At 32.6% G+C, this 16,893-nt stretch overlaps 2 protein-coding genes across 2 annotated transcripts in view; one reads left to right on the top strand and one right to left on the bottom strand.

The window, feature by feature from the left end:
• Positions 1–16,893, bottom strand: part of LOC139501381 (protein mono-ADP-ribosyltransferase PARP12-like) — a 275,921-nt gene that overhangs the window by 180,062 nt on the left and 78,966 nt on the right. The window lies entirely within an intron of this gene.
• LOC139500691 (long-chain fatty acid transport protein 2-like) lies at positions 594–15,474 on the top strand. Its single transcript, XM_071289492.1, has 11 exons — positions 594–1,005; positions 1,680–2,068; positions 2,823–2,933; positions 6,073–6,273; positions 6,974–7,129; positions 8,178–8,302; positions 9,502–9,693; positions 10,886–10,985; positions 11,452–11,656; positions 12,591–12,688; positions 13,960–15,474. Exons 2-11 carry the CDS (start codon positions 1,708–1,710, stop codon positions 14,268–14,270), a joined length of 1,860 nt encoding a protein of 619 aa, XP_071145593.1. The 5' UTR covers positions 594–1,005; positions 1,680–1,707; the 3' UTR covers positions 14,271–15,474.

The raw sequence follows: 16,893 nt of genomic DNA, 5'->3' as shown, positions 1-16,893 counted from the left end.
TTTGAACATACATATACTACGAATAAAGAGTATTTTCTGTCTGATAGCATTTTCAAGTTTACTTTCCACGGCGGTCAAAGAGTTTATAAAATAGAGAGGGTCTGTATAATATATCAATGACCGCCGTGGATCTATTATTAAACTGAGAATTGAAAGTATGCAGGACCTTTTCGGGACGTCGGCATCGGGCGTTTCAAATAAAGATCGGAATTTTCGGGATTGACCCTTTCGGGAACAGGGATTTCGAATTTCGAATTTCGGGATGTTGGGATATTAAATTTTTATTAAATTCGGGACCTCGAGATTTCATGTTTTTAAGCCCGAGATATCTGGATCAGGACTCTTCCGACCCCCCCCCCCCCTTTTTATAAATGTTCATGACTTGATGACTTGATACCTTTTCAAAAATTCATTGATTACAAAAAAAAGAGAAGATGTGGTATGATTGCCAATGAGACAGCTCTCCACAAGAGACCAAAATGACACCGAAATTAACAACTATAGGTCACCTTACGGCCTTCAACCATGAGCAAAGCCCATACCGCATAATCAGATATAAAAGGCCCCGAAATGACAATGTAAAACAAATTAAATGACATTGCTTCAAGTTATGACAATCAGGATAATATCTCCTTTTCTTTCATCAGAATCAATCTTTTTTCAGTGGGAAAAATATAAATAGATAATTGATTCATTGTCAAAGTTAGAAAGAAATACAGCGTTTGAAAAATTATACAGTGTAAAAGTTTATGCAAACTTTTCAAACGTATGATAGAAACAAATTATCTAAACGTGTGCTCGCTGAACTGTTTGTATCCTTTGTGTGAGAAAGAAATGCAGTCCATATATTTTGTTTAAGAATCAGGTTTGCTTGTTGTTTTCATTGAATACAGTAAATATTTATGACCTATTTAATGTTGTCTAAATTTAGATTAGATGTACTGAAGGTACTTTAAAGATATCACACACAAAGTAACCTACTTAGATGTTACTTGTATTATTTTGGTAAGTCATGATTTTTTAAGTTAGGAATTTACTATCCAAATGAGCAAAGCACCGTGGCATTGACATATATATCCGATGTGTACCGACCAATTATGGGTCACGGTTAAAGCTTATTATTGCAAGTAATAAAGCAGAATTTCAATTAATCTTAGGATTCTGTACAATTTCGGTCTAAGTCACAACTGGGAATATATTATGTATCTTTAACTTTTTTAGCATTTTCACATTTTACTGATTTTTTCCCGAGAAGAATCGAAACAGTTACTTTGTACATAGCAGCTATAGTGCCGTAATTATTCTTTCATTGTACAAATTCCCTAGTGTACAGTTCAGCTACATGTAGGGTTGAAACGTTGAAAAATAAGTAGGGAACATACCAGCAAATTCTATAGCAATCGCAGTGGCGGATTCAGAACTTTTTATAAAAGGGGGGGGCGCAGACTGTCATAATAGGGGGGGGGGGGGGCTTCCGTCATGCTTAAGTGATTCTCTATATAATCAACCAAATTTTCCCCACCAAAGGGGAGGGTCCGGGATACTCAGCCACCCGGATCCGCCTATGGATCAAAACCAATAACGGTCTGTACGTTTGTACTCATGCGTTGGTTTTTAACATTGTTTAATTAACATTTTATTAATTTCGTGCGTCCGAACATTTTTGTTTAATTTTACAGGAGTTAATTTATTGGTCAATACACAGCAATGTCAAGTAAACCATTACTGGCTGTTGGTGGGGCAGCAGGGGTGTCTCTAGTTGCATGGAGAACCATGTTCCCGTGGATACAATATGACTGGAAGACAATGAAGGCTGGAAAGAAAGTAGCAAAAAGATTTATCGACGATATCAACAACAAGCGTACAATTATTGATATTTTTGAGGCCACAGTAAAGAAATACCCGAAAAAGACTTTTGTGATTTTAGATGACAGATGCTATTCATATGAGTATGTCAACGATCAGGCATGCAGAGTAGCTAATATAGTCATACAGTGGAACTTGAAAAAGGAAGATTCTGTATCAATCTTTGTACATAACAGTTTAGAATACATTTGGACATTTTTGGGTGAGAACAATTTACAAAATAAACCTGTATAGAACGTCCCGTGTATAAATACGATAATGAATAAATCTATTTGGAAGGTCCCATTGTAAAGACTAGTAGTCTGAAAGAGAAATCTTCCAAAAAGGTCCCATGTAGAAATAACTTTATAGATAAATCTGTATAAAAGGTTCCATGTATAAATACGTTAAAAGATAAATCTGTATAAAAGATTCCATTTATAAGAAATACTCTAATAGATAAATCTTTCTAAAAGGTCCCATGTATAAATACGCTCGTAAATCTTTCCTTAAGGTCGAATGTATCAATACGTTAATAAGTAAATATGTCTGGTAGGCCTCGTATATGAATGCTCAATAAAATGGAACTAATTGCAACAACAGAACATATGTGATAAGCCTATATAAATTACTATCTATAGAGTTCTATTTATGATTCAGCCAATCATGCTGAATCTATGTGATCAATCCGGATTTGGAGATGGTGCAAAATTCGAAGTTTAAAACATATATCATGAAAATAGTTATTTGTTTCTATGAGTTGCAGAAACATTAAACACCTTTTTAATCATCAACTGCCATTTTTGTATTTGTTATTTGTTCTTAGATTCAGAAAAGGATGGGCGAAAAACTTTATTTTAGTTATCCACTTGCAAATAGTGTATTCAATTTAACAGATTATTATGAGCGATATTATTATCAAAACTATGAAATAACATTAAAAAGATGCATTTACCAATGAAGATTAATATTTTAAGGTTTACAGAAACTTGGTGTTATTACAACGTTATTAAATATAAACACCCGTGGTGACCCATTAGTTAATGCAATACAGGTGACGGACACAAAAGCGATCATTGTTGGTCAAGGTAAGTGGCGTATATATACAATAATAGTGTATTGACTTGACTTATCAACGATATAAGGATGAGGCTTAGAAACGGGGAAATGCGAGGCTCTACAAATGCAAAAGAAATAAGTTTGAGTCGTTGTATACATTGGAAACAAGAACAGGTTGAATAAGTCGTATGCATAATTAATTATAATTTCGGCAATTTCTATTTAAATATTCATGAGGAAAAGTGATATCAGGTCAGTGACTGTATTTGACATAGAAATATACAGTCAACGCATTTTGGCTGCTCAAATAGAACGAGTGCAGTATAATTATATTTACGATGACAATTCCATTGACAATTACAATAAATAGTGACATGTTTTTCCAGTGTGCTTTCTTTCGGTTCATTTAAAACTTTGTCAGAGTTGTTTAACTTTTACATTTAACAAGATTAGGCCAAGGGTAAGGGCATAGTATATAGTTGGTTTCAGATTATATACAATAAACGGACGAAAGTTATGTGTATTCCATGGGGTGATGAAAACATACTAGGCACATAACATAGAAGAAAGACAACATTGGAGTTTGCTGATGTTCCATGTTGTATCATCCCGTTATATATAAGTTTGTAATTATAGGCCCTAATGACACAGCTAAGGTGAAGTCAGGAGATATGTTATGATGGTCAATGAGATGAGTATTAACAATACAAAACTAGACAGTAGGAAAACCAGAACAGATTAAAACAGAAATATTTTAAAAGCAGAGAAAATATATCTTATAATCAGCATGACATTATCAAATGATAATATGAATACCAAGCATCTAGGTTGAAAATAAGGCGTATGTACAATAATTTAGTAACGGACATGAGATATCGCGAGCGTGTTTTAGAATATCTTAATGTAACCGTGGTTGTCTAAATGCATGTTATGGGGTATGATGTGTTATCCAGTCTGACCTTTACTGTAATGTTTCGTGGACTTTTCTTTTGTTTTTCATTGTTTCTACGTATGACTTTGGTATATAAATATAATATTTTAATTTGAAGTTTATTATTACTTATCGGTATCTTCTATTGATTTTAACGATTGATACATGGTATAAACACCTTAACTGCTCCGATCCAAAGTCTTTTCGTCACTTTGACTTTTATCATGTTTGAATAATCCATAGACTGAAGTCCTCTCATTTAAGCAGGCCTTGCTTGCTGTACAAAAAGACTTATACATAAAGGCAACAGTAGTATATCGGTGTTCAAAAGTTATACATCAATTGAGGGAAACCAAATCCGGGTAACAAATTAAAACTGAGGAAAACACATCAACTAAACACAAAGGAACAACAGGAAAAATGAAGTTCAACAATAACAAACGCCAACATTGATAGAAACGAATTATTTGATAACAATTGCCATATTCCTGACTGGGTTAAGGCGATTAAATGAAACATGCTGGTTTCATGGCTAGCCAAACCTCCCGCTTTAATGCCAATGTTAAAAAATATCGAACTTTGTGACAGAAATACAGTACACGCAAGAACATTCATCGCAGAGAAACGCACAAACAAATAATTAGTTAACACAACATGCAAACCACAGAACAATAACGAACATATTCCATCAATGACAGACACCACGAATATCACAAACGGTGACGCGCTAACGAAACTACTATGCAATCTCAAACTTTATACGATTGTTTACATAATATTCGTCCAAACAATGTTCGTGACAATGATGTTATGGAAAAGCAATTTTATAATTATTTGGACTGCAAACGATAAGACATTACAAAGTATCCAACCGAGTACATAACAGAAACATACAAAAATCATTACATGAATGTTGGATGTAGAATATACCAAATCGGTCGTTATGAAAGTCATATTCGGATGTATGACAATGATGGTATTGAAAGGTATTTTTTTTGTAATTAATTAGACAACATGCAATGAGACATAACACATTATTCAACCGAAACCATAACAGAAACATAAAAAATAGATATGTGAATGTTGGATGTACAAAATACCGAGACTAGTCGTATATCCATGCATATTCACACTAGGTATAACAGTCATATTATTGAATAGGTCACGTTCGGTTCTTAAAAACAAACATCATAGATGTTAGACCACAATCTGAGACGTAAAAAAGCCATTAGTTAGTTTAAACATAGACACATCGTATATATCAACCAACTCGTGATGGTGTTCATAAAATGTACGGAGTGTCATTTTCAATCTTTCCTCCTCTAACTCTGTTGGAACAGTTTTTGCGTGGGGAGCACTATTGTATATGAAATCAGTGTAGTGTGAACATGTACGAGCAGAACGTATCAGTTCAATATATAAACACCGTAATAAGCAACTCGAAGTTGGAAAATGTCAATGATTATGATAACCTTAAAATGCTAAATCAGAAATTGAAAGGTATACATAATTCTAGAGAAACAGTCAGTGTGTTATTGTGCTATGGTAAAGTGTTGTACTCCTGTCTTTAATGTTTTGCTAATGTGGTTTGTCTGTATGCCTTTTTTGTTTCTTTGTTACATATTTGCGTTTTTTTAGTGATTAAGATTATTAAATAATGTTGACTGCGGTACCCACTATTTTCGTCATTTTTACCTTGTATGTCTGTTTGGTTTGTTCACACATCGTTGGCAATATAATGGAATTTAATGCGACTTTTAATTTAGCTAGTTATGAAACTAGGTTTAATACACCATTTTCTACATAAGATAATGCCAGTACCAAGATAGGAATATGACAATTATTATCCATTCGTTTGATGTGTTTTAGATTTTAATGTTGCCATTTGATTAAGGACTTGCCTTTTGGAATTTTCCTCGGAGTATAGTACTTTTGTGATTTTACTTTATATATATAAACAAGATAGACAAAATAAAAAAGGAACACCGCAATTTCCAGATCATAGAAACTATCTAAATGATTACTGCATATTTCTGACTTTAAATTGAAGAGTCGATGGATGATGGATCTGATTTTGTTGCATCAAAGAATATATGACACAAGTTAAAAGCGGTTATCAATACATAAAAGAAATTGAGTTTACCATATCTCATCGGCTTTTCAGAAGAAACAAAATTAAGCGCCTTAAATCTTGGTAAGATATTTTTAAATTCTTCTACCTTTCTTCATGAATTTAGGTGAGGATCTGTACAATGCAATAAATGAGATAAGAGGGAAACTTGATGTACCAGCTTATTTTATGGGAAACTGTTCTGATGATGTTCAATCCTATGACATGCTTATGATGAAATCATCACCTGCAGATATAAGTCCGACCATTAGAAGCCATATTAATATATTCACCTCTTGTTGCTATATATTTACTTCCGGTACAACAGGTACACTTACTGTTACTAGTTATACTAGAAATCTTTGGCGGAGTTAAACAAATCAAATGTTTACCACTCTCGTTTTTGTAATGATATATCAAATGCACATAATGTTTTGCTATTATAAATACCCAAACCTTTTAGGATTTACAATTTTAATTAGACAATGTCTTTTGGCACTGAAGATTCTGTCAATCAATTCGGGTTTACGTTGTCATGTTTCAAGAGATTAAATTTCTCTTGACAAATATTTTTGGGGTTCTTTTTGTACAAATACATGTACCTCAACAGACATATTAGTTGATCACCTAATCATTGCATGACACCATTCTTTACAGATATGCATCCATTATATATTAATGGATGAAGTGTCTGTTTCGTCTATCGTATTTTATATTTGTCACATTCACGACTGAACAATTACATCTTCACTTCTACACTGTATATTAAATTCCTACAAGAGTACATGTTTTGTTATATCCTGAAAGTTGGTATATACATTGCATTAGTAAGCAATGTAGCGCTGTTACAAAAGGCATGATTAGAACTTACTTTTGACTGATCTTTAATCAGTATTTAAAAAAAAACAATGAAAATTGCAACAAATAAACAAAAAAACATTTCGATAACGATAGTTAGTATATCTAAGATTCCTGTCAGCAGTGTTGGAATACGTGTGTTAATCAAATTACACATATGTTACATGCAGGTTTACCAAAGGCGGCATTAGTATCACATGGAAAAGCGCTAGCATATCCTAAGATAGTGTTGGCAATAGACCTAAAACCAAAAGATGTAATGTACGACGTGTTACCATTTTATCATGCAACAGGTCTCTTTGGATGGCTAGCTGCTAGTGAAATAGGTAAAAATTGCAAAAAATAACAAAGGTCTTCAAATATCAATACTTTAGATATCTTGCACAGCTCAAGGCTTAACATAATTTGATATTATATTTAACATAACACAAAAGCCTATTAAGTGTACATATGTTTACCTATCATGACACTAAAAGCTTCACTTCAAACAAACAACAATGTTGTTGAAACAGTCTTGCAATAAAAAAAAAAGAGACGCATTACTGGATAACTATGTGGCGGCAAACCAACAAAATACAACTTAAAAAACCCATCTACAGTCAACAAACGTTCTTCAACAACGGACGAATGTCCATGCTAAATTAATCCCGCCTCAAACAAAATGTGATTAACTTAACCAAAGATAACATAGAAATGTTCTGTGGTCAATACGCAACACTAAAACACTAAAACAATTGGAAAAGCCACATAAAGCCTCCGCGTCATATCGATTTGATTAAGCATTTATTGTAACATAAATTGCATTTTTTTTCTTAAATTTAATGTTTTAATGAAATAATTTGCTTAAAACATGTGTGTTAAGGGAAAACCTTGGTATATTAACTGCAATTTGATGTTGTACATTCATATGAGATTAAGATATGAAGCTCAACTACAAACCATAGGAAAGAAGGCGGAACTTTAGCTATGGTACAACATATTCATTTTCATGTTATTCCATGGCTGAAGCTCCACCCCATTTTTTAAAAGATGTTGGTCTCTGAAATATTCAGGAAACTGAAACACGTAAAAGGTCATGAACATTCATCTGTTTTCATTTCATTACAAAATGCAATAAATCATTCGTACCACATCTCAAGAATAAAATAAAGAAAAAATTCAGAAAAAAAGAAAAAAAGAAAAATTGTAGTTGTTATAAAACACGTTCACTTATATTTGTAATATAGTCTAAGCATTCTTCGGATTAGTTCGTTACATATAATTATATTTTACTCGTAAAAACCATGGTATTATATAATTATAGTACTTGACTTTCTCTCTGTACATTCGGAACCATTCATGGAAATCTTACAACTTTTATATTGGATATTTCAGGCTGCACTGTAGTCATACGTAAGAAGTTCTCTGCGCACCAATTTTGGGACGACTGTAGAAAATATAAAGTTACACTTGTGCAATACATCGGTGAATTATTGAGATATCTTATTGCACTACCTGAGGTATAATTCAATATGTATTCAGTAGTTTGATTGTATCCTATTTTATATCTATGAACTGAAGTTGAAAAAAGAAGGTTAGATGGTTGACAGGTATTTTTTTTAAATGAGGCTGAACAAATAACGATTATTTAACAATAATCATTGTTTGTACGTAGAACGTTAACCAATCAACACCACTCAATATACTAGACTAAGTATTCAAAATTTGTGGAGTGATATCAGGGGTTCCGTATAAAGGGAGAAAGGCACAGTAATCTAATGAAAAACAGTCGTAGATAAAAAGTAAAATGATTACAAAAAGAAAAACGATCGAAATACGGCAATAACAAATAAAACTACACGAACAACTAATGAGGACGCATCCCACCAGCACTGGATGCTATACTGAGGTGCACCGGGAGGGTAGCAGTTCCTTCTCCACCAGTTCAAATGCAAATAAAAGATATCATTAATGAAATTATTCAATGTTCGAAAGTTCTACTCTTCGTTTGCAGTCCAATTTGTCACAAAACGTCAGCATATTATCTGAGACAATCAACTTACGGCCTCCTTTGTAATGAGTTCAGTAGTAATGCAGTGATGTTACTGATACAATATTGAAAAGAGTACTGTGGTTTCATTATTATTCGTTAGATACCAATTTTCTGGGTTTCGTAGGTACATATGATCCACGAAATTTAATATACAACACATAACAACTGTTGTTTTGGCTTGTATGCAAACTTTAGTAAAACAACGAAATCAAATATCCAAGAACATGTAAGTTTTCCTAAATTCACGAAAATTGGTACCCACGAAAATAAATGAATCCACAGTATATAATTAAATCATCGGTTGGTGCTTTAGTATAAATCAACGAGAATCAATATTATTAGCGCTTATTATACAAATAAGAAGGTGAAGTATGATTGCCAATAAGACAACACTCCACAAAAGACAAAATGACACCGAGATTAACAATTATGGGTATTCCACTTTTATCCAAATGGCAGATTCGCCAGCTTTTCGTATATGTAGTTTTACGTACAATATACTTCTGAAAAAGTGGTCAACTACACTACTGTTATTGATATTCAGTAATGTTTTGTTCTTTGCTTTTTGTTTTTGTGCCTGCCATTTTGTAACATTACACATAAAAACTAACGAAAACAGATATGAATATTTTAAAAGTACAATCACCTTTATTCTTATTTTAATAGGACCCTTTAGATGGAAATCATAATGTAAAGTATTTCATTGGCAATGGACTGCGACAAGATATTTGGATCCCAATCCAAAAGAGATTCAAAATACCGTACATCTTGGAATTCTTTGGAGCGAGTGAAGCTACTGCTTTGATGTACAATATGTGTAACAAACCAGGAGCTGTTGGGAGGATATCACCTTTGATGGCAAGTACTATATAATGTCTTAAATGCAGAAATAGGAGGAAATAGTAAGAACACATGAGATACATGTATACAGATATCGGGGTAACACATAATATACATGTACGCAGATATAGAACACACTAGATACATGTACCTATGGGGGGAATACATAACATAATATACACAGCGGGAATACTAAACATACATGTACGCAGGGTAATCACATAACATACAGGTACGTAAGGGAAGGCATAACATTTAATATGCAGGGGAATACATAGCATGCCTGAATATTTATTAGTATTGTTTTATTGGATTTGTTTCTCATGCCAAATGTGTTTACATTCATAGTTATATTCCTTAGCCTGCTTTACATGATTTGGTGTACTTTTGTAATATTTTGAGTTACTTGTTCTTTGCTGTATAGTAGTTTTGTATATTTTTTTTTATGTATGTTCTCCCATTTATTTGTATTGTACTCCTGTCATATAATGTTGTCAATTTAATGTTATATTTAACAATGCCATAAAAGCTGGAGGTCGGCTAACCACAAAACCAGGTTCAACCCACCATTTGTTTTTAAAATGTCCTGTACCAAGTCATGAAAAAGGCCATTGTTATATTATAGTACTTGTCGTTGTTCTCCTCTTATATTTGATGTGTTTCCCTTAATTTTAGTTTGTAACCCGGATTTGTATTTTGTCTCAATCGATTTATAAATTTCGAACAGCGGTATACCTCTGTTGCCTTTCTATATCTTTGTGCCGATTATCATGTTGTTTGAATATTGGTATTATTAAGTGTCAGCTGCGAAATAACTGCTGAAACTTTTTGTTAATGGAACGCAGCGGACGAGTTCAAAAAGGCTTCATATTGTGTCTAGCAGCTGATATTTTACAATAACAATATGATGAAAACTGATAATCGATTTATCAAATTATATTTTGCATGATAGAAACAAGTGTTTTTCTATGTTTCACCAGCCAACCAAACGATCACTTGATAAGTTTGGATCAAAGTTATCAACGTCGGTTCATTCACTCTGACTTCAATGATATGTCCTGGTCAAAGTTAAGGTATTTAAGCTGGGTTAACGTATATATTACGATTTATGGTACGCTACTGACCCCCTACGGATCTATAGAAGGTTTGTAAATACATAGGGGGTGAGGCTGAAGGCTGTTCGATTTGAATTATTGAAGTATTTTTACAGAACAAATTAGATCCTGCACCAAAGTATCTGTTGAAGTATGACCTGGCTACGGCAACACCAATACGTAATGAATCAGGACGCTGTATTGAGGTTAGAATAGGTATGTTTTATCAAAATCGGTACTTTTTTGCCTGAAAAACATTTGCAATTACCAATTGGCAACCCTACACAATCGCTGACTGATAAATTATCTCCATTTAACAATCTCCCGAATAAAATATCTCTTTTACCCTTCGCGGAAAATGGCTACCGTCTAACAGCGCTTTGGATCATGCAATCGATGAAAAATACTAAGAAAAGATAGACATCGGGAGAAGAAAAAGTAATGGAAGATAAGTATGAATGTTGTATAAGATGTAGTTCGCGGATGAACGTCATAAACACCATAGAAGAATGTTACAGACACAAAATTTGTGATATTTGCCGCAAATAGGACGATGAAAGTAGATCTTTAGTAGCTAAAATGTTAGATAAAGCAAAAGCCACACTTCCTTTTGCCGTATGAAATGAAGTCGAACACTGACAATAATCACTGTAATTTTGTTCTTATTTATTTTATTTTACAGGAGAACCTGGGTTACTAATTTGTGGAATTCCTCCAACATATAAACTTGAAAACGGTTTGTACAAAGGAAGCATGGAGATGACTGAGAACAAGATTGTGCGTAACGTCTTCAAAGAAGGGGATGCTTACTTCAACTTTGGTGACTCCTTGTATATGGATAAAGATTACTTCATTTATTTTCATGATCGAGTTGGAGACACATTCAGGTTAAGGGTTTTTAATGTAATTCAATACTAACGTTAACTACCCGAGGGTTACTGGGGTATATAAATAATGTCAAAATAGGTACTTTTCCAACCGGCCTAAAAACCCTTGCCAGTAGTGTCCATCTAGCTGTATAGAATGTATAAATTCACAATAACATCTGGTCAGAGAAGGGACGTTGAACCATTCGTTGCACATTAATAATTCTTGCAACAACTCTGAGAGAGTTCCGTAGGTGACCTGTTGCAATGTTAAATTTCTGTGCTAATCAAATTGATGCCGTCATTTTCCAATGGCATTAACAATGATACGCCAATCATTTCGGTCGAGCCCCTATTGCAGGACCTAACTATTGTGTTTATTGTTAATTTGTTGTCATAATTGGGTTTTTTTTGGTTGCAAAAATGGACTTAAAATGTGTTTTTTTTTCTTTAAATTTCATTGTATACATTCATTCAGTAGCTGTGCTTATAAATATATTCAACATAATATTATATACGAAATATTGATACTGAAAGAGATTCAATGATGATGTAATCTAGAATAGTGCAAGTGATAAATACTACCTGTTGAACACGTGTCACATTTCTCAAGCATGTAGTGTCAAAAGGTACAGACACGTGTAGATATTGGTATCACATAAAGACATTGTTTTTACCAGAAACACAAAATTAGAGTTTTTACAAATTTCCTGGAGCATAGGTTGTGTTTATTATTAAATCTTTCTGCGAATACGAATTTAAGTAAGGATTTCAAAACTTTTTAATATTAGATGAAAAGGAATACTAAACATCTTTACTGTTTTGAGCATATTTTAATTTTTCAAATTAATAAACCTGTAGTTTACTAAATTTTACCGTACCATCATTTTTGAAAATAACGACTGGTATACAATTGTGAAAAAGCCTGTAATAAAAAACACCTTTAAATGTTTAGATGGAAAGGTGAAAATGTGTCTACTACAGAGGTCGCTAACATTATGACTGCCTTGTCTTTCATCATAGATGCTAATGTATATGGTGTCAAAGTTCCAGGTATGTTTTTAAGTAATCTTTCTTCATCTCAAGTTGATAGAGTAGCAAAAAGAACACAAAAGGTAGTCTTAGTTCATATGCAAATGGTATCATGGCATATGATTAAGACGATAATATTTTGTTTTGGAATCAGATAAAATGTAATATTTACACAAAACATAAAATGCATCTAGCCTTCATTTTCATTGGAGATGAAGGTACCAATTAAACTGCACACAATGTGCATTTCAACAACACGTGTCTCTTCAGTGATGCTCAAGGAATTTGAATTACGGGACTTTATTCATGGGTACAGGAATGTTATCCCTTAAGGATGTTTGCTTGTCATGTTTTAGAATTTTTGTCAGATTTTCGAAATGCTCTGGTTTTATCCATTTGAATGCCTTAAAAAAAAATGCCCATGGACCCCATTTTTCTTTTTATAAATCTTTAACATGTATGATTATAAGCCATTTGTAAAAGTCTTATAAAATCTTATTTATTTTTTAATAGTTTTTGAGAACTTTAACTGGTCAATGCTAAAGCTATAAAAAATCAATAGAGAACATTTTCCCGCCAAAATTCCAATAGCTAATATCTTGCAAACAAGCATATCGACTCCTATATTTTGTTTGATTTTTTGATAACTCAATTAATCTCCTATCAATATATATTAGTTTTATGGAAGGTTATTTATTTTGAAACTGAGCAGCAAACTTCCTTAACTGGGATTCTATACCTGGCCTTGCGGTCATAAAACTTTCGAGTCAGTTTTTTGTACTCATACTCGAAAATCAACCAATGAAATTGCTTGATTTCTTGTTTCGAGCATGATTTTTGTGCTCCAAGCACTGAGCAAAGTTTTATGCCTTCAAGGCCTGGTCAAACTATTTGAATGAGAGTTTTGTAGGAGTGAGATAACAATCCTCATTTTACAATGATTTCGAAATATTATTTCAGCACACTTCAATAGAACAATATCCGTATTTTCATTCAATCAAACTAAAGTGACCTATGATATTGTATAGTAAATTCAGTGAGTAGAATAGCATTTGACACAATTAACGCTTCTCTCGTCAGACAAAATGAAATTTGTATATATTTATACTGATAATTCCCGTTTATATGTATGTAATTCTCTATATATTGTTGTTTGATACTTTGCAATAAAATGCTTTTTATATGGTTCAATACCTCTTTGACGATTTCTTCGAACAAACTACACACAACACCAAGTGAGACGACATCCTTATATCAGTAATTGCAGGTGTTTGTTTAAAATATTGTTACAGGTCATGACGGAAGAGCAGGAATGGTCTCTCTGGTTTTGAAAGACAACGAAAAACTGACCAGTGAAAAGTTGAAGGCAATCTACCATCACTGTGAGCAGAAATTGCCAAAATATGCCAGACCAATAGTATTACGTCACGAAAAGGAAATGCGGACAACAGGAACATTCAAACAACATAAAGTTGTCTTAATGGAAGAAGGATTCGATCCAAAAGTTGTCTCTGATCCAATGTTCTATTTATCAACAGAAGCAAAAACATATGTTCCACTCAACCAAACGAGCCATCTTAATTTCTTGCAGTCAAAACTTTAAAATATGCTGTATATCACTTTTCTACGTTATGCTGATAACTTTATCAGCATAACTAAGAAAAAGTTGTAAGTTGGACACTGTGTTATATATATGCCAGAAACATCATTCTATTTTCTAATTGTTATTACTATACAGCAATGTATGATACTCATGTATATATCATAATATAACAAATGCATGTTTTTAATATTGTATGTATCTAAATTTTCCTTTCAAAAGTAATTGACGTAATTAATTACATTTGCCAAGTAATTGGAAAGTAATTAATTACATTGGCAAAAAAGTCAAATGTAATGTGTAATTTAATTGAAGATTTTGTAATGGTAATTGAATGTAATTAATTACTAAAGTAATTGACGCCATGTCTGAATCATATTCTAGGCTGTAAATCTAATAATTGACTTCGTTATATTATTTTGCAATTTGAAAACGGTCTGCTATTGTATACGTATACCTCAGCAAACATCAATATATTATTATTTGAAAATCAATCCGTATAACAAATATAAATGCGTGCATGTATGTTAAAGATTAAAAGAAAATAGTTAAATTCAAAACGGAAGGTCCCTCACCAAATTACAAAATCCAAAGCTCAAACACATCAAACGAATGGATAACAAAACAAATATTGAATATAAAAATCATCTGATATTGAAATGTGATTGAGTTGTAAAAAAACATGAATTAAAAAATAGATAATTTAAAAATAAAAATGTATATAAGACATTGCATACTAATAGTGTAATTACACATAATCAAATGCAAGGATTTTTAAAAAGCATAAAAAAAAGTGTCAAAAAACTAATCTAGTAGAAATTAAATTAAATGTTGAATGCATTTGTAATGCATTCAAATATGGTTATAAATAAATGGAAATGTGATTTTGAGGAAAGGTTAAATGAAATTTCGGTAATACAAATGAAATAGAAAATTGTAATACTGATATAACTTGTGATGAAATTTAAGTTGATGAAATTATAGCTAGCGTAGTGTGTAATGTTATGTAAATATCAAAATTTTAAATGTGTCAGCTATGTGGAGTAAATGTATCATTATACCAAACCCAAAGTCAGATCCCAGATATCATATATCATATATAGTCTAGCACCAGTGGCATATACAGTTTGGAGTTCTAAATACTCGTCTGACAGGAAAACATGCCGATCTTGAAAATAATCAACAGCAAAAAGTAAAATAACAAAAATACTGAACTCCGAGGAAAATTCAAAACGGAAAGTCCCTAATCAAATGACAAAATCAAATGATAAAACACATCAAACGAATGGACACCAACTGTCATATTCCTGACTTGGTACAGGCACTTTCAAATGTAGAAAAAGGTGGATTGAACCTGCTTTTATAGAATGGTTTTAGAAAAAGATGTTGTGCCATAGACCATCTATCTACTTTAACCACTATATATTGAAACGAGAAAACTTTGTATACAAAAAAAAGCATACGACTGGATAAATCGTAGTTTGTTGTATTGTTAATTACAATCTTAGGTTTAAGTACCAAAAATGTTAAATGCTTTACATTTCTGTTATTTATAATTTGCAATCTTGTTTCAAGATTAATGTCAATTGTACGGGTTTGGATTACATTTCCGGCTTAACACAAGGCTGTATCTTATTTTCAATATTATGTAATATTTTTTTTATAAAAAACTGAGTTGATGACATTAAGATATTATACATTGGTATAAATATGAATAGTGAAAAATGTGTATATTGTTGTATATACTAGTAGATGATGTTGGTGTTATTAGCTGTAAATGAAAATAACCTTAAAAAGATGTCTGAAATATATTGTAATTTAAATCACTAAGTTGTAAATATTGATATGTTAAAAATTGTTCAATTTAGAACACAAGCTGTAACAAACACAAGTTTTGAATTCACGAATTCTGAAGTACGGTTATTCTTTCTCTGAAGTGCGATGGTCCGCGCTTAACTACCATGGTCCTTTCGCTGAAGTGCGATTTTTTGGCATGACGTGTAAATACGTTAAAACAAAATGAACTTGCAGGCAGGAGGATACAATTTTGAAGATGATATTTTGTGTGGTAAAAAAACTAGAAAAAAAAGTAATGCACGATTCAAGTCCCAAACTGGTTAAATTATTGTAGATGGAGGTTACAAAACATATGTAAAACTTAGCCAGGCAACATATTAGGGGATGAAAGATGACCTTTTTCAGCAAATTAACCAACCATTTCAGAACGTATGCCGCAAACATTGTGTACGACAACAGTTCACAGGGCCGTAACTAGCCCCTTGTAATACTGAGGCAAAATATATTCGCCGAGCGTAGCGAGGCGAAAAAATTTTGGCGAGGGGTCTGGGGGCCGCTTAAGGCCCCCAGAAGCTCTGAGAAAAAAAACCGAAAAATCGTGCATTCTGAGCGTTTTCCGGACTCTTTCTTACATAGAAACGCAAATCATTTTTTCGACAATATTCTGCTCTTAAAGCAAAAACATAGATTCATTGTTATTTAATACTTTAAAGTTTTAGGGAAATTCAAAACATTAAAAGACTGATATGTAGGATAAAGCAAAAATCGTAATTCTCATAATCATTAATACCGGATCTGTCTGTCTGTTCTTGTCTTGTATTGTGCTGGC

The sequence above is a fragment of the Mytilus edulis genome, chromosome 13, assembly GCF_963676685.1.
Source record: "Mytilus edulis chromosome 13, xbMytEdul2.2, whole genome shotgun sequence".
Classification (NCBI taxonomy): domain Eukaryota; kingdom Metazoa; phylum Mollusca; class Bivalvia; order Mytilida; family Mytilidae; genus Mytilus; species Mytilus edulis.
The sequence above is the reverse complement of the archived record's forward strand: the minus strand, read 5'-3'. Positions and strand labels throughout refer to the sequence as shown.

Bases quoted from the DNA above. Each gene is read 5' to 3' on its own strand.
- LOC139500691 (XM_071289492.1), top strand. From the start codon at position 1,708: ATGTCAAGTAAACCATTACTGGCTGTTGGTGGGGCAGCAGGGGTGTCT. The intron at 7,130-8,177 runs GTAAAAATTGCA...TGGATATTTCAG, and splicing joins GCTAGCTGCTAGTGAAATAG to GCTGCACTGTAGTCATACGT. The intron at 8,303-9,501 runs GTATAATTCAAT...TTATTTTAATAG, and splicing joins ATCTTATTGCACTACCTGAG to GACCCTTTAGATGGAAATCA.